The sequence below is a fragment of the Coptis chinensis genome, chromosome 9, assembly GCF_015680905.1.
Source record: "Coptis chinensis isolate HL-2020 chromosome 9, ASM1568090v1, whole genome shotgun sequence".
NCBI classification, from domain to species: domain Eukaryota; kingdom Viridiplantae; phylum Streptophyta; class Magnoliopsida; order Ranunculales; family Ranunculaceae; genus Coptis; species Coptis chinensis.
This window is the reverse complement of record NC_141464.1, coordinates 11,183,482-11,210,074: the sequence shown is the minus strand read 5'-3', so window position 1 is coordinate 11,210,074 and position 26,593 is coordinate 11,183,482. Positions and strand designations below refer to the sequence as shown.

At 39.0% G+C, this 26,593-nt stretch overlaps 1 protein-coding gene across 4 annotated transcripts; it reads right to left on the bottom strand.

Annotated features, from left to right (window-relative positions):
* On the bottom strand, positions 1-26,578 carry LOC147474748 (uncharacterized). Of its 4 annotated transcripts, none has more exons than XM_086585050.1 (6): positions 26,329-26,578; positions 2,718-3,206; positions 1,484-1,707; positions 1,132-1,281; positions 591-815; positions 1-471 (listed from the first exon to the last, which is right to left on the bottom strand). In XM_086585050.1, the coding sequence occupies exons 2-6, from the start codon at positions 3,111-3,113 to the stop codon at positions 429-431; spliced, it is 1,038 nt and encodes a 345-aa protein (XP_086441176.1). In that variant the 5' UTR covers positions 3,114-3,206; positions 26,329-26,578; the 3' UTR covers positions 1-428. The 4 variants fall into 4 exon arrangements, with proteins under 4 accessions (XP_086441176.1, XP_086441174.1, XP_086441177.1 ...); XM_086585048.1 differs by having other exon boundaries at positions 1-408; XM_086585051.1 differs by having other exon boundaries at positions 2,718-3,232; positions 26,329-26,494.
* Between the last annotated feature and the right edge of the window lie 15 nt (positions 26,579-26,593).

The window sequence follows — 26,593 nt, the reverse complement described above, 5'->3', positions numbered from 1 at the left end:
GAGATCTAAACCTTATTATTGTCTTCAGGTGCCCAAAAGGTGCGGAGAAATTAAAATAACCCACATTATATGGTGGTCATAACGGATAACCCAATGCTGCACAAATAATGTAGCTAAAAACAAGACATAAGATAGAAAGATAACAGTTATTCAATGTTTTATACATTTCAAGATCATGGAGCTGCTTCCAGTAACTTGTTTTCCTTCCTGATTTTGTCAAGATCTGCTTGTAGTTTTTCTATGTTTAAACTACTGGTAGAGACTGCCGCGAGCTTTGCTTCTTGTTCGACCACTTCTCTTCGAATTCTATCAGTGATAGAGATTTTCTCGAAGATTTGTCCAAAGCTCTCATGAATAGTCGTAAGGAGTCTATACACTTGCTGCCTGACCAGATCTTTCTTCACATCCCTGCAACGTTTAGTTGCTCATCAATTAGCTTTTCCCTTGGGACCAAAAACACAATGGGGCAGCCTGCACATGAGGCTTGGTAGTACAGCAAACAAGAACACATTTCCCATGGAAAGTAAACTTGCAAATCATAATAAGTACCACAAAATAATACAGTCCAACTGTCCAAGTTATCATCGTACCTTGACATGGTTTCATCAGCTAAGACATAAGTTCGATGAAGACGCTCTTGGATAGAATTACTCTCTAACCGAAGGTCCCGTGTATCCTTCAAAATCTGTTCAATGCCGGCATCTTGTTTCCTGCTGTTTTTTGTAATCTCAGTTACTCGCTGAATATAGGACTTCCTTGTTGCAGCTCTTGGTTGTTTCTCAAGTTCACCAAAAAGTTTAGAATGCTCCTCCTCTCTATGAGCAATAAGAAGCAAATGGTAAAAACATCTTAGATGAATTCCTAGGAGCCTAGAACTCAAGTAGTTGATAGAAACAACTGGCAGCCTGTAAAACTTGTTTTATTCTGTCAAACTCTCTAGATTGTTTTAGGAAGTGGGCGATGTTAACTCCACCTGCCTAGCCCCGGTAACATGGTCTGGTCTCAAAAGTATGATCCATTTTAGAAATGATAAACTAAATAAAGTAGTATTCACAAACGAGTGTGGTTTATTACTTGATTTAAGATTATGGGATGAAATTAAGTTCAGATTTTATAAAAATGTCCAGATACCTCTTTCGGATTTCCAAGATGATGGCCTCGGTTTCCAACTCAACTTCATTCAGTGTTTGGAGATTGGATTGCATCTCTGGGTTTAGTAGATGATGTAGCTCTTTAGTGCTTCTTTCTTTCTCTCCCAAGGGCGGTTTTCTGAAAGCATGCCTGTAAGCTAGTTATCAACATCAATTAAATAATGCAGTACACTACTAACATTTACCAGAGTTTTCTAACGAAAAGAAATGTTTCAAGTGTTTATTCAATTCAAATTCAGGTATAACTGCTCAAGAGAAACCATGCATTTCCCTGTGCACAATAGCTATGTAAAAAATAAAAAGATAGATAAAAAATAATGGTAAGATCATACCAGTCTAACTCCTGTTCAAGGACGTTCAGACTTCCTGGCTTTAATTGCTTATTTAGCTCTCTGATATGGAAGTCAGCAGGATGTTGATCATTAATTGCCATCTCCATTGTCGCTTTCAACAACCCATGCTCAATTTCTAGATGATGAGATTCTAAAGCACTACCAGCCAACTCCTGCTTCAGCATCTCTCCTTGACTCCGCAAATCTTTGATTTCTTTACTCATCTGTATAAGTCGGAAACCAATAGGAGGGCATATCCAGTGTTTAAGAAAATGCATCAGATCCTTGAGGCTCTCTGCCTCTGGAAGGAGATTTATAAAAAACGATGAAAAACTTTGTTTTGGTGGTAGAATTGAAGAGATTGTCTTTAGAATGCCATAGGAAGTGACAGAATTGAAATCAGAGAAGAATTGAGCTCTGTCGGTTGAACCCATTGTTTGAAAATAAATTGGGGTTCAAAAATGGAGGCTGCTGATTTCTAAAAGAATATGATGTTTGGATGCTCAAAACATAACCGAATAGGGACATTTTAATCTTTAATGAACTTATTATGGGTTAAGTGGTAAAATAAGTGGAAAAAAATGGTAAAAGAAAGTAAAAAACAAAAAGGTTCACCTGGGAGGCTGACGCCAAGCCTCAAGGCGCACAGCTCACACCATTGAGGTTGTAGCCTCACAGTATATATGTAAAAGATTTGTGAGTTCTTACGCCTCCAGGTGAAAAACCCCCAAAAGGCGTAAGGCACGCCTTGAGGCTTAAGCCCCAGCACATATTTTAAAACCTTGCCCTCATAAAAAACAATCCATATCGAAACTGAAACACTACTTAGAAAGGACAACTCTTGTAATGGGGCAATCTTGGGTACATATGTTAGGCCTAAAGAACTTGAAGCAACTTCAGCTTCAGCCCTTTACAAATTGTATCAGAGACAGCACAGGCCCACTATTACGTTGGTGCAGGGTACTACGTCGTGATGCTTTGCTCACCTTCCCACATGCCAGGGACTAAATGGGGGTAATTTCTAATGACCCATAATCCCACATCAGGGATATTGAGTACATATGTAATGTCAAAGGACCTAAAAAGCAACTTCAGCTAGCAGTCCATGGTGCTACAACTCTTATCCTTACTACTTCTCGTTTCTAAATTACAACTCTAAATGATTTAATACTTCTATAAAACCAATACAATGAAAATTGACTGGCTATAATATTCAGTCAACAAAGTTTTGTACCTTAGATGATTGCGCTTGAAGAAAAACCAGTTTCTCATTAAGTGTTGTAACATAAGAGTCTCTTGTCAGTGACATAGCTTCTTTGCTTCCAAAAGCATGTGTTCTAGTATCCTCTGATTCTTCTTCTCCACTGCCGACATCTTTCACAGTCCTTGTTTTCTCTTCCTTGGTTGACTCTAAAGACTCTGATCTGGATTCGTGCATAGCATTATGCTCATTCAATATCTGTCCCTCAGGCAGCAGGATGATAGATACTTCTTCAACCACAGTCTCCGATTTTGGAAGCTCAGTCAGTTTTTTCAAGCTTGAGCTAGCTGAACTCTCAGCCTTTTCTGACCAATCACTTAACGGATGCTTCAGTGCACATTCTCTGTCACTTACTCCAGTGGTTTCCATTATAAGACCCTTTCAGCCTTTGGATATATCCAAAAGTCACTCCACCAACTACCCAACCGAGTTATTTGAATCCTTGCCAGAAGTGTAGAAGAACTGTTGTAAGAAACAGAGACAATTTTCTACTAAGAATATTTCAGATTAAAGAGAAAAAAATGAAGAAACCACAGATACTTTTAAAATGATAATAACCAAGAACAAAGATAACTAAAAGTGGAAAAAGAGGATGATTGAAGAAACCAAATTAAATAAGTAAATGGGATAGTACATAAATAATATATAAGTAAATAAGCAGTAAAAGGGGGTATTTTTATTTAAACCCCCAAAAATATGTAGCGTTTTGACTTCACCCACCATTTTTAAAATCATTTGACTTAGCCCCCACTCCAGGCTAATATCTAACATAATGCCAAAATTGCCCTTCTTCAACCATGAAATTAAATCCTACCACCCAAAAAAAAAAAAAAAAAAAATGTGATGAAATCTAAAAACAACTTCATTGCTATCAGTAGAATTGTGAGAATCTTGGGGAAATCTCTAATGAGATAATTCCCTTTTATATAAATCTAACGACCTGAATTACAGAATTGCCCTTTAGGGTGGGTTATTACAATATTACTAAATAAGTTGAGAATTAAGGTACCAAAATACAGGAGTTGAGGAGAGACAAAGGAATAGAAAGAGTCGAGAGAGAGTTCTTTCTCTCGTGGTCGGTTCTCTCTTATATTATTACTATCATAATAGATAATAGATGTGTAAATACAAAATTGCCCTCGTACACTCTAATAATATCTCCAACACTCCCCCTCAAGCTGGAGCATACAAATCAAACATGCCCAGCTTGGAACACATAGATGAAAAACTACTACGAGCTAACGGTTTGGTAAGAATATCACCCAACTGATCTCCAGACTTCACATAAGGAGTAACAATCTTCTTGGACATCATTAAATCATTTAATGAAGTGACAATCAACCTCGATGTGTTTAGTACGCTCATGAAACACTGGGTTACTAGCTATATAGATCGCAGCTTGATTGTCACAAAACATAGACATAGGAGACGGAGCATGAACACCCATTTCTGACAAAAGAGATTGAACCACAACAACATCTCGGTCGTGTGAGCCATAGCACGATACTTCGGCCCTCAAAGACTAGACCGAGCCACAACGTTTTGCTTCTTACTACGCCAGGTGACTAAGTTGCCACCAACAAAAGTACAATACCCCGAAGTAGACCGACGGTCTATAGGATCACCTGCCCAATCAGCATCAGAAAACCCACAAATATCTAGTGTCTGTGAAGGGCGATAAAGAAGGCCATTACTTGGAGAACCCTTCAAATACCTCAAAATTCGAATGACAGCATCCCAATGAGAAGTACGTGGAGCATGCATAAACTTACTAACAACACCAACTGCATAAGTAATATCTGGACGAAGTCAGCGTAAAAGGTAAATTAGGCGGCCCACAAGGCTTAACGATACCGACCAAAATCAGAGAATACCTCCCCCTGTTCGGCAGTGAGCTTCACAGTAGGATCCATAGGAGTATCAATGGGTCTCGAACCAAGAAGCCCTGTCTCACTAAGAAGGTCGAGAACATACTTACGCTGAGACAAAGAAATACCTTCACTGGAACGAGCAACCTCAATCCCGAGAAAGTATCGAAGGAGACCTAAGTCCTTCGTATGAAAACGCTGCCCCAAATACCGTTTCAAATCAGAAATACCAACTGCATCACAACCAGAAATAATAATATCATCCACATACACAATAAGAACAATAGTGCCAGAAGCGGAATGCCGAACAAATACAGAATGATCAGAAACAGATCGATGAAAACCAAACTGGATAACCACTAAACTAAACCGATCAAACCAAGCACGTGGTGATTGCTTCAAACCATAAATAGCCTTTTTTAACTTACACACCATATTTTCCTGACCAAGACTAACAAACCCAGGTGGCTGATCCATATACACCTCCTCCATTAACACACCATGCAAGAAAGCATTTTTAATGTCCAACTGATGAAGGGGCCAACCTTTACACACAGCAACCGAAAGCAATATCCTAATGAATTAAGTCGAAAGCGGGGAGAAAACGTCTCCATATAATCAACTCCATAAGTTTGGGTATACCCTTTAGCAACTAAACGCGCTTTCAAAGCTTCAATGAGAACCATCGGTAAGTATTTAAGCAGTAAAACCCATCTCAGATTCAACTGTCTTCTTCCCCGGTGGAAGAAGTGTAAGCTCCCAAGTTTTGTTTTCATGAAGGGCTGAAATTTCCTCTTTCATGGCTAGTTTCCAAACCGGGAGAAGCTAGTGCTTGGGAAACCAAAGATGGAATGGAAATAGAAGACATAGACAAGGCAAAAAAGTAGGTAAAAGCGATGACGGTGGAATGAAATAAAATGAGAGATAGGATGAGAAGTTTGAGACTGGTCCGTTTAGCAAACCGGGTTCAACTTGAGGCTGGATCCGTTTTAACAGAATCGAAAAGAGCCTCGTAGAAGATGATGAGTGGTTTGGGGCTGGTGCAATAGTAGTAACAGTAGCAAATTCAACAGTCGCAAATTGCTTTCTAGGAAAAGAACGATGATACTGAGCATAAATAGGCATGGTGCCTTTCATCGTAATAGGAACACGACTAGGCACCGCTTCACATGGAACTGGTAAGGGAGGCACCTCCTCACAAGGAACCACCGGAAAGGGAACAACCGGTTGAAGACGAGGATTAAGCAACTCCCCCTCACGACAAGCCACTAAATCGGGATCAAACAACTGTCCTGATGTGGAGAAATATGATGTAGACTCAAAGAAAGTAACATCAGCACTGACATAATACCGACGAGTAACAGGACTGTAACATCGATACCCTTTTTGAGTACGTGAATAACCCACAAAAACACACTTTATAGAACGAGGGTCCAACTTGTCATGACCAAGACCCATCACATGAACAAATGCAACACAGCCAAACACTCGTGGTGGCAAACCATAAGTCGATTGCTTAGGATACATCAATGCAAAAGGAGACTGATTATCTAGAACTGATGTCGGCATACGATTGATTAGATAATTGGCAATAAGAACAGCATCACTCCAATATGGTTTAGGTACACTCATGGCAAACATCATAGTACGAGTAACATCTAGTAAGTGACGAAGTTTGCGTTCAGCAACTCCGTTCTGTTGAGAGGTATGCGGACAAGTGGTTTGATGAATAATACCTCGATCCTCACAAAAAATCTCACACAAGTTTGAACATACTCTAAGGCATTATCAGAACGAATAATTTTAACTTTCTTATCAAACTGTGTTAAAATTTCATTGTAGAAAATGGACAAAATGCGAGGTAGTTCAGTGCGGTCTTTTAACATATATAGCCATGTAATTCGAGAAAAATCATCAACAAACACCACAAAATAAAGGAATCCAGATAAACTTTTATTTCTAGAAGGACCCCAAATATCTGTATGGACTACATCAAAAGGACTCAAAGACCTCTTGTCAACCCTATTGGAAAGCGTACACGATGATGTTTTCCCGATTGACATGCTTCACAATCTAAAGCAGATCTTGGACTCAACTTAGGAAGTAATCGACGTTTAACTTAACCAAAGACGGATGACCAAGGCGACAATGCCATTGAAGTGGAGACACGAAGCTCAAAGCGAAAACGAACTTGACTTTTCAACATTCAAGACATATAACCCATCACGCTCATACCCGAACCAATCATCATCTTCGTCTTGAGGTCACGAAAAAACACGGCCCGGTAGGAGTGAAGGTTCTGAGAACAATGTAGAGATTTAGTAAGTGCACTAACGGAGACAAGATTAAATGAAAGATTAGGAACATAAAGACCCATTTGCAAATCTAAGGACTTAGTAGGATGAAGAACACCGATTACCAAGAACGGGGACGCGAGGAACCATCAGCTAAAGTCATACTAGTCTTAGTGGGCACAAACTTTGAAAGAAAAGAGGGATTACCGGTCATATGAGCACTAGCTCCTGAATCAATGATCCAAGATGTAGAGGGTATCACCAAACTGGCAGACTTACCAGAACTAGCCATAGTAGCAGTGGGTGTAGCAGAAGGATCTGAAATAGAGTTCAAACGGTGAAGAATTTGACCCAAAATGTCAGCAGTAGAAGGGTCAGACTGAGCAGATGGGGTGGCAGCAGCGGAAGGACCAAAAGTGTGATCAGAAACTTGATTTGCATAAGCAGAAGGTCGTCCATATTTGTTCCAGCAAAAAGGCTCAGTATGCCCATCCTTACCACAGTGAGTACACTTCCTTTCATCAGAACCGTCATACCTATCGCCACGACCACGACCACGACCACGATTACCTCTACCATTACCATAGTTACCACGACCTCCACGACCATAGGAACCACGACCACTAGTATAATTACCATGTCCACCACGATTGCTAGGAGTAGAAAGTAAGGCTGATGACTCCTTAGCAACGGAAAGAGACTCACCATGCTCCTGGCGCTTTCGCTTAAGACGAGAAAAAGCCTGAGCTGCAGAAGGAACCGTCTCACTTGCTAAAATTTGGTCTTTGTAAACACTACTCGGAATTTAATCCATGCAGAAGCAAGGCAACCTGAAATTGCTCACGTTGTTGTCTTTGTTTTTCCAAGTCATTGGTAAAGGGCTGATAAAGTAAAAGTTCTTCCCACAATCCCTTCATTGTACTATAATACTCATCAATTGGTTGGTCGCCTTGTTTTGTTTTAAACAAAGATTCAAACAAATCATAAATACGAGATATATCATTCTCCTGCGAATACATCTCCTTTTAAGGAGGACCAAACTTCGTTTTTGCGGTGGGCAAAAATTGTACATTAGTAAGTACGCCCGGTTCCATACTATTCCACAACCAAGTCAAAACCATGGAATTAGATGCCATCAATCTTCGTAAGTGGGATCAGTGGAATCGGGAGGATCACCAGTGAGAATCTTAGATTTTTTCTTTGCACGAATAAAATGTTCAACAGCATAACTCCATGACAGATAATTATTCCCATTCAAACGGGTATTAGTAATAGGCTTACCCAAATCATCATTGACGTAATACAAAGGTGACTTCACAGCTGTTTGCAATGCAGGGTCACCCATTGCGGAAAAAAAAATACAGAACCACAAATATTCGTGAGCACAACCACAAATACAGAACGTGCTTTAACAAAACTAACTCCTTACGACGACAAATCCACACCGATCGAAAACAAACTGCGCAAACCCTAGATATCAAATCCTTAAACCATGAAGGGTTTAATCACGCACCACAAAACCAGCAACAACAAAAAAATAAAAAAAAATCTGGTTTGCCTAAACCCTAACCAAAACAGCCAACTGATTTATGTCACAAACTGACAGAAGATGAAAAAGAAAAAAAGAACAGAGAAGATAATCACCTGCTCCGATACCAAGTTGAGAATTAAGGTACCAAAATACAGGAGTTGAGGAGAGACAAAGGAATAGAAAGAGTCGAGAGAGAGTTCTTTCTCTCGTGGTCGGTTCTCTCTTATATTATTACTATCATAATAGATAATAGATGTGTAAATACAAAATTGCCCTCGTACACTCTAATAATATCTCCAACAAAATACATAAACCCCCTATACTCCATCAAGTTGAGACCTATTGTTACTAAAGACCCCTAACTTGGTAAGAAAGAAGCGTAGCTGTTCCGGCCCCACAAATGTGGCCTAATAAAAGCCCAATTCAATATAAACTCACACTCAGAGCCCATGCTCAGAGCTTATCTATAATAAAGCCCACGCTCAGAGTCCATGCTCAGAGTTTATCTACAAAAAAGCCTACGCTCAGAGCTTATCTACAAAAAAATCCACGCTCAAAGCCCATGCTCAAAGTTTATCTACAAAAAGCCCACGCTCAGAGCTTATCTACAATAAAACCCACACTCAGAGCCCATGTTCAAAGCCTATGCTCAAAGCCTACATACCTACACGTAAAATCAATATCAATTGCGCACATGTTTTGCGAGTCAAACAACTTCCACAACGTCGTCCACAACTTCGTCCACATTCAAGATTCACTTCCATCAACTTCATATCGTGTGACAGTTCTCCCGCCAGTTCTCCAACTTCATCCCACGATTGGAATATTGGAGAACGAGAAAGTAGTTATCACCAATCCTACCTATCAAATCCAACCTTCAGCATTTTTCCAGAACAACGCCATCGAGACTTGATCCCAAGCAATACATTTGGGTACGTAAGCAACTTCACACTGAAGTCCAGTTTCATCTTTCCCCAACAACCATCTTCTTCATCATCTCTAAAAACATTACTTCCGACCCTCAACTGGTGTGTTTTGACAAATCTTGCTGAAACATATTTGGCACCGTCTGTGCTCCTACCCTCAACCACAAAACAAAAGTTACGTCAATAGTTTCTCGAAAAACGAACAACGGTGAAAGTATCCCTTTTATTGCACAAGTTTAGCACTCCCCTTCTGCTAGGAATTCATTTTCCAAGTCTGATGGTCCTCGGCCATCTGCGACTGAGAGAGTGGGTATCCATGTATCCGATCCATCAACTCAGGTTGACCGTCGTCTCCGACAATTGGAGAGCAAGAATAACAATCTGAAGAAACAGCTGCGTCAACTTCTCGAAGATGATTCAAGGTCCACGTCAAAAAGTGTTTGGGATCGTTTAAACACTGAAGCATCTCTGTCAAAGACTCCAAGCACAAACTCCCGCACTAAGAGAAACCGTAAGTAAAGTCGACTCTGAAACTTAAAAGCGGCAAAAGAAAATGTCTGCGCCGTAAAACCAACACTTTCCAGTGTAATCATAAGCGAATCTACAAACTCCTCTACTGACCTTGATGCCGACCACCCTGTGAGGGATCGCCAACTCACGAAAGATCTCATGAAAAAAACAGGTTTAGCCGATTCGAACTATACTAAGGAAGATCGGCAAAATATCCATACAGGCCAGCAAGGTAGACTACCCAACCAACGAAAAACCAATAAAATTCCTACCCCAAGCTTTAGGATGGGTAGGCAAGCCACTGAGTCCTCGTCGCAACAGCAGTATGGGCCGACAACAATATTATTCACCAAGCAGTTCTAGTTCACACATCCTATTCGCTCAAGTCGTAGTCCCAATCCAAGAGCTCATTGTCGGCCAAAATATGTTGACAATGGTAGCCATGGAGATGGAGACTCACTTACAACATGTCAAGAAAATGGTCGTGACAGTCCAACCTTCCGTCCATACTCTCTAGATGTTCACCCCATATACGGAAGAACCGATCTCCATAGTTGGCTCTCCTCTTTATTGCCAATTTGCAATATCTAATTTTGCCTACTTAAACGGGGGGGGAAAAAAATTGTCGATTCACTTTGGCCGATCTAAATGGTCGGCAAGAAATTTTTTGTCTTAATTGATTTTTCAATTTTGTCACTCCAACAAATTTTACTTCGAAAAAACTTATTCAACTTAATTGATCGGCAAGCAAAAAGAATATTGATTAGATCTCATTTTTATTTTGATCATCTTATATTGAGTAGATCAGAATCTAATATTGAGCATATCAATCATTTTGAGTAGCTCAATGATAGAGATGAAACTTCAGTAACTACAAGAAATTAGCATGCAATAAGAAGTGGTTGACCGCATAATGGAACTCGCACCGTCGATAGTAGCCCAAACCTTAGGGTTGATCAATATGCTGATAAGTCCATATGATGATGTCGATAACTTTCTATTTGTTGCCTCACTGAACAATGGATTGACATATAACAAGAAGTGGTTGACCTCATAATGGAACTCGCACAGTCGATAGTAGCCCGAACCTTAGGGCTGATCGACATGCTGATATGTCCATATGATGATGTCGATAACTTTCTATTTGTTGCTTTATTGAACAATGGATCTACATATAACAAGGAGTGGTTGACCTCATAATAGAACTCGCACAATCGATAGTAGCCCAAACCTTAGGGCTAATCGACATGCTGATCTATCCATATGATGATGTTGATAGTCTTCTATTTGTTGCCTCACTGAAGAATGGATTGGAGCTAGAAGTGATTGACTTCATAATGGAACTCGCACAGTCGGTAATAGCCTGAATCTTAGGGCTGATCGACATGCTGATATGTACATATGATGATGTCGATAACTTTCTATTTGTTGCCTTACTGAACAATGGATCGACATATAACAAGGAGTGGTTGACTTCATAATGGAACTCGCACAATCGATAGTAACCCAAACCTTAGGGCTGATCCTTAGGGCTGATCGACATGCTGATCTATCCATATGATGATGTTGATAGCTTTCTATTTGTTCAGTGTTCTAAAAAACGGCCTAGGCAGCCGTCTAGGCGGTGCCTAGCCGTACTGATTTTCATCCTAAACGGTGGACCGTTTAATCGGGACTAGGTGGCGAATTAATCGGTCTAGACGGTCTAGGCGGGGCTGGACGGTTTAGAAGGTCCAGTTTGTTTTTTAGGCTCAATTTGTTACAAGCCCAATTAAATTTAAAATCCTACAGGCCCAATTTAAATTTAGTTAAAAAAAAGCCCGATAGGGCTTTAGAAACAAACAATCGGGTTCTCTTCTTCAACAAAAGATCATCAACTGCTCTTCTTCTTCTTCTTCTTCTTCGGTCCGCTGCTTCTTCTTCTTCAACAAACAATTGCGGGTATGTATTTCTTCTCTGAGTTCTCTCCAATTCTGCTCTCTTTTTTTCTTCTCTTAAAATAGCTGAGGTCAAATTAAACAATCCTCACGAGTAAACCATGGCGCGACTAACGAATCTGTACCCACTGTTCCATGATTGTTGATGGAACAGTGCGTTGTACGCCACTATTCATTGTTTTTAGCAAGTGTACGTACTACACTACTACTGTGTTTGTTTGCTTCTGTTTGTCACTTGTCCTTTTCTCATGTCTTATATTTAAATTCCAACAACTTTGATATCAAGCTAAGTCTTGAGGTCTTGCCACGTATCAAATAACCTGTTCTATCCAGAGAAAAAAAAAATTAATTATACATATATATTTAAATAATAAAATAAAACCGCTTTAAGCGCCTAGGTTAGATCTAGGCCAGCGCCTAGAAGCTTTAGGCTAAGCGTTCCTACCGTCCGACTACCGCCTAGCGTTTTTTAGAACATTAAATTTGTTGCCACACTGAAGAATGGATTGGAGCTAGAAGTGATTGACTTCATAATGGAACTCGCACAGTCGATAGTAACCCGAACCTTAGGGCTGATCAACATGCTGATATGTCCATATGATGATGTCGATAACTTCCTATTTGTTGCCTTACTGAACAATGGATCGACATATAACAAGGAGTGGTTGACCTCATAATGGAACTCGCATAATCGATAGTAGCCCAAACCTTAGGGCTCATTGACATGCTGATCTATCCATATGATGATGTTGATAGCCTTCTATTTGTTGTCTCACTGAATAATGGATTGGAGCTAGAAGTGATTGACTTCATAATGGAACTCGCATAATCGATAGTAGCCCAAACCTTAGGGCTCACCGACATGCTGATATGTTCATATAATGATGTCGATAACTTTCTATTTGTTGCCTCACTGAAGAATGGATCGACATATAACAAGGAGTGGTTGACCTCATAATGGAACTCGCACAATCGATAGTAGCCCAAACCTTAGGGCTCATCGACATGCTGATATGTCCATATGATGATGTCGATAAATTTTTATTTGTTGCCTCACTGAACAATAGATCGACATATAACAAAGATAGTGGTTGACCTCGTCATGGAACTCGCTTAGTTGATAGTAGCCCCAAACTTCGGGCTCATCAACGTGGCTGATCTGTTCCATAAGATGATGTCGATAGCGTTCTATTTGTAGCCTCACCGAAGAATGGATCGGAATACAACTAGAAGTGGATGATCTCGTCATGGAACTCGCATAGTCGATAGTAGCCCAAACCTAAGGGCTCATCGACATACTGATCTGTCCATATGCTGATCAATAGCATTCTATTTGTAACCTCACTGAAGAATGGGCCAGCATATAGCTAGAAGTGATTGATCTCGTCTTGGAACTTGCACAGTTGATAACATGCCAAACCTATGGCTCATCGACATGCTGATCAGTCCAATATGATGATATCAATATTCTTCTATTTATAGCCTAAATAAAGAATGGATCAGACATACAACAAGAAGTGCTTTACCAACGGCTCAAAGAATGATGATACTTACAACCCTTCTGCCTAAAAGTCATATTGATTCACTACAAAAAAATATTGCAATAACGACATTCACTCAACCATCAAACGAAAGACATTCCATTCATACATGGGACGTCTTAAATAACTTTTACATTTATAATTCATTTGTTATTCATACATACATACATATAAATTAGCATTCATAGCATTTCATTCATACATTTTACTCATTAAATCATTATATTATCATTATACTTTGGAGGTGGCGACCCCCCAAAATTCAATACGTTATCATTACACTTTGGGGGCAGCGACACCCCAAACTTCATTACATTGTCATTATACTTTGGGGGCGGCGACACCCCAAGTTACCATTGCACTTGGGGTCGGCAACACCCCAAATTTCATTACGTTATCATTACACTTTGGGGGCGGCGACACCCCAAACTTCATTACATTATCATTGTACTTTGGGGGCAGCAATACCCCAAATTTTATTATTTTATCATTACAATATGGGGGCGGCGACACCCCAAATTTCATTATATTATCATTACAATATGGGGGCGGCGACACCACAAATTTCATTACGTTATCAATACACTATAGGGTGGCGACACTTCAAATTTCATTAACAAAATCTATCTTATGCAAACTTATTTTGTGTTGGGAATATGTCTCTTAAAAAATTAGATCTTCCTATTAACTCAGAAAGATCTCTTCGTTGGTAAAATTGATATTTTTGAAAACTTTTTCTTTTGATCGATCCGCAATTTTGTTTTGCGTCTTTATTGGTTCGGCCACAAAAAACTCACTTCTGCTGATAACCAATCCTTGTTGGATTGGCTACCCAAATATATGTTTTTTCTTCGAATAGTTCTACGTATATATACTTAGCACCCACCCTTTTTTTTTTTTTTTTGTTAATATCTGTTAAATTGTTTACTAGCTAACTTATCTATTTTGAGTCGACCGCCCTTTATTACTTTATCCAAATTAAACTTGAGTTCTCAATTGCTTTGTTTTTGGACCGATCCCCCTTCATTAATAGACAACACCTTCTATGCTGAGCCGATCCTAATTTTTTCCGCCAAGTCTTTATGCCAAACCGATCCTCTTCTCTAACGAAGAAACGACCTCACTTATTTCATATCATCCATAAGTTTCAATCAAAAAGTCCAATACCATTTTAGGATGGCTTTGTTCCTTTCTTATATAAGTCAATCTTCTTTTATGTAAGAGTGTCGGACTCCTTTTCTCTCAATTTTAGCATGTATAGCCGATCCCTTCGTCACTTTTCATACAAGTTTAACCGTTATTCTTTTTATTTTTCAGTCTTACTAGTCTAAAACAATCCAAAACCCGATAAAAAACCGATCAGTTTTTTGAAAATAATTGTCGATCTTTAGTGTATTATTGTCAGCTATAAAATTAATGATCCTTTTATTACCAATGATAGCCGCTAGTTTGCAATCCAAACCGATCAGTTTAGATTTTGCCGATCAGTTTGCCATATCTATTATTTGCCTATCCAATTCAATTTCTCACCATCAAACAATTCAAATATTTGCCGCTCAATAACTTTGCCTATCAAGTTTGTCAATTGCCGATCTCAAAAAAAACTGATCAGGTCACATCACAACAGTTATCTCTATATCCGTCTCATTTTTACCTTGTCTAAGCTATCCGTTCTCTGTTTGCCGATCAAAATAACTTATCAAGTTACCGATCTTTGCAAAGTTTGAACTTGTTGATCAATTCGAATAACTGTTGCTCACCCAAACTAATCAGCCATACTGATCAAACTAAAATTCTATCAAGTTGCCAATCATTGCACCCAAAACCAATCATTTATTTTTTATATAGTGGCCGGTCAAACAATCAAATTTGTCGATAACAATACAATCAAAATTGAGTATAGAACAACACTCCTAACTTTGCAACCCGAGTTATCCCTTTATGATAACCAATCTCCACGGAATGTGAACAGTCTAGCAGACCAACCTCTCTTTTTGCCGATCCTCTGTATCTAGCAAAAACCAATCCTTCAATCTATTTTGGCTATCCCGATCATTTATTTCTTTAAAACTTAGCAAAAGCCCACTTCAAATGCCCACCCATCCCATCTAAATAGTCTTTGTAATTCGCATGGTTAGTACTTAATACGTCTTCCCAACAATCAAACTAAAAGAGTAACTGTTTCTTACAAAACTTGCATATTTCTTCTCTAATAGTCGCTGTATAATGTGCTTGTGTTGGTTATTATAAAAAATGTCATGTATCCATGATGACTTCTATACAACACACCAGTCTCCGATTAATGATTTAGAGATCCTCTGTAACAACGTCTCATAGCTTAAGTGAAATTCACTGGCAGTTTATGCTAAACAACTGGGAAGAGAAGCTATAATAGTTGGATTATCTGCAATAGAAATAGAACATCACACTCAGTAGTGCCAATTAGAAACTATGAATGGTGTAATTTCTGCTTTACAAATTTACATCAAGCAACAGCTGGAAGTGAGCTACAAGCAGAAAAGTTTGCATAAAGAAACGTGTTAGAATCATGGAAGAGTTAATTAGATAAAATTTTACACTCTTCAAGTGCACCTACACAACAGGTATTTGAAACCCGCATTAAGAGCTTCACTAGAACTGGTATCGTTTTCGGGCAATCCTTCAAAGCTGACTTCCCTTCCGGAATGGTGGCCAATGCGTCCAAGATGTAAAGAGCAGACTCCAAGCAATCAGGATTTAAACTGGGCAGAAGTTCAATTAACTGAGGAACAACACCAATACTTACATCCAAATTCCTTGGCTGCTTATGCGAACATATCGTCTTTAGAAGGCTAACACCAGCTGAGGTTCCATTCGAATGCCGCTTATCCTTGACCAGTCTCATTAATCAAACTAAAAGACTCAAACTCGATACAATTTCCGACCGGAAATCTTTCTCATCCATCAACATTTCAATTAATCTAGTACAACTAATTGTATTAACAATTCAATCTACGATCAATCCTGAATGACTATTTAGAGTTCTAAATAGTCATTACTTTTGAATAGTCATTGCTAATCAAGTTATCGAGCAATTACCAATTCAAAATTTACTTTTTTGAAGGATGCTCAGTAACCCAACAATACACTCCAAGATCCTACTAGTTCCTTTATTTTTATTAGCAATCAATTCTATTTCCGATCGATTTGCGGATTGCCGATCCCTTTGAATTGCCGCTGTATACTGTTGCCGATCCTATTGCCGATCAATCATTTAACCGATGGATTTCGAAAAGAGAACTTCAATCAAGTTACATGAATATATTTACTGCATAAATTCAAGTTGCCAATCTGTTGACCGATCTCCAACCCTGCTATATACTTGATCAATCACAATCGGAATTCCATTACTAAAACTCAACATTTCAACAACTTGCCTTTCAATAACCATTACTGATCAATTTTCAAAATTGCCGATCAATGACTACATTGCTAATACCAAGTTGAAACCAATGCTCTATATCAAACAACTGCCGATCAATTCAATTCCCGATCCAATTTGATTACTCAAAATCAAACAATTCAATCATCTTTGCCGATCAAGGTTGCCAATTGTAACATATAGCCAATCAATCCATTAACAAATTTCAATTACTTGCCGCTCATAAAATATTGCCGATCAGTTGGTCAATTGCCAATCAATATTGTAAATACCATAATAACCCTATCAGTTTGAATAAACATACCTCTTTCTTAACCGATCAATAGCCGACCTATTGTCTATCAAACTGAAACCCGATACCAAAAATCTACCGATCGATCAAATCCCCACACTGATGCCCGACAAAGCTAAACCTTTTTACCGAAAAGAAAAAAAAATGTCGATCCCTGAACTGCCGATCCATTTGAATTGCCCATCCCTTTTGCCGATCCCAGAACTGCCAATCCATTTAATTGCCGATCCCAGCTAATCCTAGAACTGCCAATCCATTTAATTGTCGATCCCTTTTTGCTGATCCTCTAAGTGCAATGAACAAAAATCCAAAGGCCCATTAGCAAAGCCCATTAGACCATTTTCTTTACTTTAAACATTTTTTATTTACAAAACTGCCATCACTAACCAATATTGAGCGTGCCGATCTTTTAATCTTTTAATTTTTCTTACCCACAATTTACCAAATTTCCATTACATTTTACCCAATTAACTTGGAATTTTTACTGGCCAATTTAAAATCCAACTCTATTCAAAATATTTGCCTACCAACTACCACTTTTATTTACGAACCTACCAAAAACAAAACTTTATTACTTCTTTGCCACACAGGCTTTGCCCATGTAACATAGAGAGGGCGATGTTTCGGCCCCCACAAATGTGGCATAATAAAAGCCCAATTCAATATAAACTCACACTCAAAGCTCATGCTCATAGCTTATCTATAATAAAGCCCACGCTCAGAGTCCATGCTCAGAGCTTATCTACAAAAAAACCCACGTTCAGAGCTTATCTACAAAAAAATCCACGTTCAGAGCTTATCTACAAAAAGCCCACGCTCAGAGCCCATGCTTAGAGCTTATCTATAATAAAACCCACACTAAGAGCCCATGTTCAAAGCCTATGCTCAAAGCCTACATACCTACACATAAAATCAATATCAATTACGCATATGTTTTGCGAGTCAAACAGCTTCTACAACTTCCTCACATTCAAGATTCACTTCCATCAACTTCATATCGTGTGACAGTTCTTCCACCAGTTCTCCAACTTCATATCGTGTGACAGTTCTCCCGCCAATTCTCCAATTTCATCCCATGATTAGAATATTGGAGAACGAGGAAGTAGGTATCACCAATCCTACCTATAAAATCCAACCTTTGCCATTTTTCCAGAACTACGCCATCGAGACTTGATCCCAAACAATACATTTGGGTACGTAGGCAACTTCACACTGAAGTCCAATCTCATCTTTCCCCAACAACCATCTTCTTCATCATCTCCAAAAACATTACTTTTGACCCTCAACTGGTGTGTTTTGGCAAATCTTGCTGAAACAGTAGCCATAATATCTCACAAGCACCATGAGCCATAGCTCTATACTCGGCCTCGGCCGATGAGCATGAGACAACATTTTATTTCTTACTTTTCCAGGAGACAAGACAACCACCGTAGAAAGTACAAAAACCCGAGGTAGAGCGACGATCAGTGAGACACCCAGCATAATCTGCATCTGAGTAACTAACTAAATCCGGTGGACCATAAGATGGATAGAACAAACCAAGTCCTGGAGAGGACTTAAGATATCTCAAGATCCGATCTACTGCATCCATATGAGTAGATTGTGGGGCATGCATGAATTGGATGACTACACTGACGGCAAAAGCAATATCTGGTCGAGTGTTAGTCAAATATATAAGACGACCCACTAAACGCTGGTAAGGGCCTGGATAAGGAAGAATATCACCAATATCAGCATGGAGGCGATGATTTAGATCCATAGGAGTGCGAGAGGGTCAACGTCCCGTCATACCAGTATCAAACAACAAGTCTAGTGTGTACTTCCTTTGAGAGAGGGAAATACCATGTCGTGAGCGAGCTATCTCAATGCCAAAAAAGTACCGAAGAGGACCCAAAGTTTTAATATTAAAAAAATGGCCCAAATCTGTTTTCACTTTTGCTATGTGTATGGTGTCATCACCAATGATGATAATATCATCTACATAGACCAAGACTATTATACAAAGATTAGCTACACTTCGATGAATAAAGCATGTATGATCTGACTCACATCGGATAAATCTCATGGATAAGATAACCGTGCTGAAACGATGAAACCATGCTCGTGGAAACTGTTTCAAGCCATATATGGATTTGAGAAGGTGACACACCTGTCTAGAATACTCCCCCTGAAGGGCAAAACCCGGAGGTTGAGACATGTAAATATCCTCGGTCAAGTCACCGTGAAGGAACGCATTCTTTACATCTAACTGGTGAAGAGACCAATGATGTTGTGTAGCTAGGGAAATAAGGAGCCATACGGAAGAAAGCTTTGCAACAGGAGCAAATGTGTCACCAAAATCTTTTCCAGGTGTTTGAGTGGAGCCCTTCACTACAAGTCGCGCTTTGTAGCGCTCTACAGAACCATCCCCTTTGTATTTCACTGTGAAAACCCATCTACACCCAACAACCCGTTTACCAATTGGAGCTAAGGCCATCTCCCATGTGTGATTCTGCTCAAGTGCTTGCATCTTACTAAACATAGCAGCTCTCCAAGACGGGTGCTCCAATGCCTCGGAAACATTACGTGGAATCCTAATAGAATCAGTGGCAGCAAGATAGGCACAATAGGAAAGAGAAATACCACTGTAAGAGACAAACTGAGCAAGAGGGTGTTTAGTTACACATGCCCGCTTCCTTTTGCATTTAGCAATTGGAAGCTCTAAATCATCAATAATAAGAGTAGGAAGAGCAGAATTTGGATTTACTAAATCAGGATGGAGAGTAGTAGCTGAGGACGAGGAAGATTGTGGCGAGGGATAATATTTGTTGGGCTACCGTGTGTACACCTTGCCGTATAGTTGTCTCGTAGAGCCGTGACTATGTAGGTGTGCAGTAGACTCATAAAAAACAGGAACAGGTAGTACATGTGGAATAAGAAGAGGTTGTTCCAGCTCATTAGAGGGAGAAGTATAATAAGAAATATTCTCAAAAAACGTCACATCTCTAGAGTGAATGATACGACATGAGACGAGTTCATAGCAATGATAACCCTTAGATTGAGTAAAGTAACCAAGAAAAAGGCACTTAATAGCCTTGTCATCTAACTTCGTCCTCTTTGGAGTACAATCTTGTACAAAACAAATGCAACCAAGACTCGAGGCTCGATAGAAAAAAGAGAAAGACCAGGTCTGACTAAATGCAAAGGAACCTGGCCATTAAGAATCCTACTGGGAGTACGATTAATTAAAAAAGTGGCTGTGAGAACAGCCATACTCCAAAAACGTTTAGGGACATGCATACCACAAAGGAGACATCTAACAACATTCATAAGGTGGCGATTTTTCCTCTCAGCCACTCCATTTTGTTCTGGACTATAAGGACATGTGAGTTATTGAATGACTCCCTTCTTTAAAAGATGTTTAAAATCATCAGATATATACTCTTTAGCATTATCCGAACTCACAGACCTCACAGTAACACCAAACTAGGTCTGAATCATTTGCATAAAGTTTAGAAAAGTAGGAAGAACCTCGGTCCGAGATTTTAACAAATAAAGCCATGTAAAACGAGAGTGGTCATCAATAAAAGTGATATAGTAGCGATATCCTTCAAAAGAAGTGACAGGGGAAGGTCCCCACACATCAGTATGTATTAAGTCAAAAAGGCAAGCAGATCGATGCATGTGCGAGATATAAGATACACGAGTATGTTTGGACAACTCACAAACAACACATTGAAATTTGTTAGATTGATAGGAGTTTCTCAAAACAGGTAATAAAGAATAAAGATGCTAAAAGTTGGCATGACCCAAACGGGCGTGCCATAAATGTAGAGTCTTAGAACAAAAAGGAACTCGACAGGAATCAGAAAACACCGGGGTGATAGAAGCCAAAGTTGTAGGAGGTTCTCCGAACATATAGAGACCATCTCGCTCATACCCCCTGCCAAAAATCTTCCTTAAACTCAGGTCCTGAAAGACACAATGATCCGGAAAGAAAGTTATGGAGCAACCAAGGGATTTGGTTAAACTGCTCACAGATAACAAATTTAAGGAAAGTTTAGGAACGTGCAAAACGGAAGATAAAGATGGAGATAAAGGAACACATCCAGAGTTCTGAATAGGAGCACAAGAACCATCAGCAAGATGAACAGATGGAGCAATAGATAAACTAGAAGACATTTTCGAAAAAAAATGTGACTCACCAGTCATGTGTTCTGAGGCCAGAGTCAATGACCCAAGTGGATGGAGAGGCATAATATGCAGATGGAGTACCTAAATGAGTAGTAGATGCTGAGGCAGTATAAGATCCAAAAGAAGGTGTAGTCCGGTTACCCAGCATAGCCTCAAGTTGGCCCTGAAGATGTTGTATCTGTCCCGATATATGACTATATGCATCAGGAGATGGGATAGTCGAAGGAGCCACACTTGGAGAACTCAATGAACTAGAAGGAAAGTCGACAATTGCAGCTATTGGACTCTTTCCATGGCCTCTACCAGAGGATGATGATTGAGATCTTTCAAAGAAACCAACTGGTTAACCAATGAGTGATAGCACCTAGACTTCTCATGTCCCGATTGCCCACACGGTGAGAACAAGTAACAAAGCCGATAACATCCGGACTTCTCATGTCCGGATTGCCCTGATGAGAACAAATGGCGAGATCGTCCTCAACCTCCACGACCACGACCTCTTCCACGCTGTCCCTGACATCTAAAACAAGAGGAGTCCACAACAAGCGCTGATTGGTCAATGATACCCTGAATTGCGGCAGACGGTAACGTAGCCTGACGAATCCTTCTTCGTCTGTCATCGTCGATAGTCGCAAAGGCATTCATCAGAGAGGGGAATGGTCGTGTGTTAACGATTTGTCCACCAAGGGTCTCAAACTCAAGACGCAAACCCATTAGAAAAACAAACACTTTTTGTTTGTTGGCGCGCTTAGCAACAAGCATCACGGCTTCTCCAGTCAACTCAACAATGACCTTATAATGGTCAATCTCCTCCCAACGAGTTTGCAACTGTGCAAAATATTCAGCTGCTGATCGATCACCTTGTGAAGTGGAATGGACCTCACGATAGAGTTGAAACACACGAGAGCCATTACTCTTACTAGAGTATGTCTCTTTCAAAGAGGACCATAGGTCATAAACAAAATCATGATATAGAAACATCTGAACAATTGGTGCATCCATGGAGTTAAACAACTAGCCAATAACGATACTATTATGCTTCTTCCATTGAGTGTATTTCTTCTCGTCCGTAACAACAGGGCGAGCGTAAGTCCCATCGACTAATCCCTCCACACCCTTACACCCTTACTAGTTAGATAATGGACAACAGATCTAGACCATGTCTTAAAGTTGATCCCATTCAGCCTCTCTGAAGTTATAGACTGAGGTGTGGTAGTAGCTTGAGGACCTTGTACTGAAACATGACTCTCCCCCAATGTATCCATTTCAAATAAATGATCAGAGTCAAGTGTAAAGGTGGCACCTTGATCTCATAATGAAATTAGCTACTTGATCTCATAAAGACATAACCTTTGTGTAGTTCCAAACAGTGATCCTTGTAGAGAAAGAAAGAACCCCCAAAGGGGGAAGATGTTGATGGTTTGATTCTTTGGCGGTGGTAAGAGATGGTGGTAGAACCAAGTTGTTGGGTTGTTTTTTATTTTTATTTTTTTTCTTATTTCTGCTCCGATACCAAGTAGAATTGTGAGAATTTTGGGGAAATCTCTAATGAGATAGTTCCCTTTTATATAAATCTAAAGACCTGAATTACATAATTGCCTTTAGGGGCTATTACAATATTACTAAATACATAAACTCCCTATACTATCCATACTAATCCCAAATCTCAAAAGGTGTTAGTATTTGTTAAATACTAGGTTACATTGACACGTCGTATCGGACACGGATACGAATTGTCGGACACAGCAAAATATCAAAATTCGAGGTAAATTACATGCAATATGAGTCCGACACGGACACATGAATACATATCCGACACGGATTTTTTTCAAAATATGGCGTGTCCATTTAACCTAGGTTAAATATTACTAATTGGTGTACAAAACCATTTTTCTAGATGAGAACATACTCAAAAAAAAAAAAAATTGATTCTTATATCTTCACAATGAACATAAAACATGGACTTATAAGATTTGTTTATGTTTATTGTATGTATGGGTTGACTTTTACATTTAATTTTGTCTTGTTTTTGGGATTGGATCACCATTTTTTGGGAATTGATTTCCATGGTTCTATGATGCACAGATACTCCTAAAATGTCATTGCATATATATTGGTCGGGTACAATACTGATACAGTACCGGATACTTCTAGGATACTTGTTCCTTACCCAAAAACAAAAAAGAAAACCAATAAATTTTGAGAGAGAGGTTGGCGGAGGAGATTTAGCAAAATTCTTCCACTTGAATGACCAAAATTTCCAAATCTCTCTTCTTTCTCGAAAGAGATTGAACCTCTCTAAATGGATTCGGCTAGAATCATTTGAAATAGACCTGATCCGATAGTTCTGCTCCATTGAAAATGTAAATTATTTCTTGAGGCTTCAAGCTGTATTGAATTTGGCATGTGTTATAATAGTTTTTCACATGTTCCTGACTTACTTTACTCAAATAACTACTAAGAGAATTTTTAGAATACACATATTTTAAAATATTCCTAATAATTAGTCGTACCCATATCCCAAAATTTCAGAAAAATCGTATCGTACCCCATACTGGTGTCACCGTATCGGTACCTGTACCCGTATCCGTGCATCATAGCCATGGTTGATGAAGAAGAAGAGTAATATTGGCATTATGTAAGATATCAACCTGGACTGGGGGGCTAAGTCAAATACTTTTAAAAATGGGGGGTTAAGTCAAAACGTTACATATTTTTGGGGAAAACCCCAAAGTAAAATTGAAGCAATCAGCAAGGTACATATCGGTATGAGATTTTTTGACAGGACCTAGACACTTGAATCAGCCAGATATGATGGTCTGTGAGCAACGGCAAGTTGGTGCCACGGTTCGAAGGAAAATATATAAGTAGTTGCTTAGTTGATTCAGTAAAATGATAAAACTAACAAGAAGTAAGGCGTAAGTTACCAATCTTAAAGTTGATAACCCCACGAGTTGCCTATAAAAATGACCAGTAAAACACAATTAAAGATAGACAATAAGAAAGTAATGCAGATACAAAATAAAATGGTACGTAATAACTTTATGTTTGGCTAAATAGGACTCTTCATAACTAGTATACTGCTAAGCAGTGGGGGCGTGAGCGGTGCCCCTCGTATACTATGGTTATTCGGCAAAGTTACTCGTTGAACAATGGTTCAACCATTGGATTGGATGCTATGACAAACTCCCCTCAATATTCAGAAGCAATAACTCTATTACCTACCCCATCAATTCCAATCTAGCTCATCGATATTATTAACAAAATAACAAACAAATAATAGTAGTGACTAAAACAAGATTTTTTTTTTCTACTAGAAAAGGGTCTATATGATCTGACCATATGGATGATGATAAATTCTTCGAAGATGGCGATTGTTAAACGGAACCCTTGGCAACTCTTCCCTCATCTTCCCACTCTTTGTTAGTTTTTGTATTTGGTTATCGAAGAAGTGAGAGAGAACTGGAGCCAACATAACATTAGAACTTTATTTGGTCAGAGAAAATGTAAAAAATGAAGAGCCGTATATATTTTGGTTCTAGGAAGAATAATTAAATGGTGTTATTTGATCATTAAGGATCAAAAACCTTGCCATAAGTAACTAGTGTATTGCTGTGCAGTGGGGCGTGACTGGACATGCAATTTGTACCCATATCTTTTAGATTAAACAAGGTTGAAGGAGAAGATAACTTACCGGATTCGAGTAGTTGGATTGGTTTGCACAATGGAAAGCGAAACCCCTTCTTCCTTCACAATTGTGGGAGAGAAAGATAGGGTGGGTAGGCTACTCTTCGAAGAGATTTTCGAACAAGAGACGAAGATTGTTGAGAATAATAATCATATATTTCAGTTTCGAAAAAGAGAATTGGAGATGGAGAAGTGAGATAATTGGAGACGAAGGATTGGAGATGAGATTTCAGGAGAATTGGAGAGAATGAAAGGGTTACTGACGAAGAGAAGAAAGAGCGGAGAAAAATGAGGACTAGCAGACAGAAACCAACCAAATGACATTTTGAGCCACATACCTCCACCCGGCCTAAAATCGTTCACTCCGCTCACTTGATTAAATTGTGCCAACGGTATAAGTCGTGGAGGAAAACGTGCTAAACTGTGATAACGATGAAGCTGATTTGAGCTAAACATTATTTAATCTTGTGTAATTCTTTTTAAGACGCCCCTAAGTGTTTGTTTATGGGTTTAAGTTTGAAACAAACAACCAAAACCTCGTTAAGATGTTTAAAGGTTAAACTTAATATTCATGTGTAAGCAGATAAAAGGAGGTCAAATTGAGAACCTCGTATACCTGGTTAAGACGCGCAAAAAGAAAATAGATTGACCTATGTATAAGTTTTAGGCATTCAATAAAAAATAGATCAACATATAAATGACAATGAGTGACAATCTAAATGTAAAAACAGAAACTCCAATAACGGGAGTTAATGTGAATGTAACTGATGTAGACATCATAGTCCATTCGTGGTCAAGCCCTTGTGTTCATGCAATAAATGTCCCCTTTTATTTTATTTGTTTTGATTTATTTTTGGTATTTGTAGCTAAGGGCATATTAGTAATTTTCTTTAATTAGCCAGGAACACCATCTCGATCCTTACTAACACCACCGAAGCTACCACTTTTAGCAACACCACCATTATCAAAGCTACCAATTAACATGTCATGATGGCAACCACGACTAATGCCACCACCACCAATACCACCAGTACAAACAAAACCACCATAGTTACCACTCTCTTACTACTACCAACATGACTAATACTTAACCACAACCAGTCCACCACACTCATCCAAAAAGAAGGCCTCTATCATTTAGTAACCCCAATTCACTAGTGCAACCATATGAATAAAAATTTGAATCACAACTTTCATCCAAACAAAGTGAGCCTTTATGCAGATATTTTTATAACATTCACGTTTTCAGCTCAAATGAATGTAATTGGAAAAGACGGGCGTCATTGAAAAGTGGTTATTTTGTTTGTTATGCTGGATATTAAAATCATCACAAAATATTCAAAACCAAAGCATCAACTATCAAAAACAGTAGAGACATCAGAGAGAATTCAAAATTTATTGTACCTGTTTCCATTTTTTGTTGAATCTACATCATATATATTCGTCTAGCTTTGCTTCGTCTCCCTCAAACCTCTTTTTGATTTAAAAGGTGTTAATATTACGGGCCCACTAAAAAAGAGTTGCATATATTAACTCCATATAAAATCAACATTCTCTGCATCCAATGAATTCTCTGTATCCAATGCTTCTGGGGTGAAGCTTGCACGGGTTTTGATACAATACTCCTGTCATACGATGAGCTCCATCCAAGCATTGACTAAAACAAAAT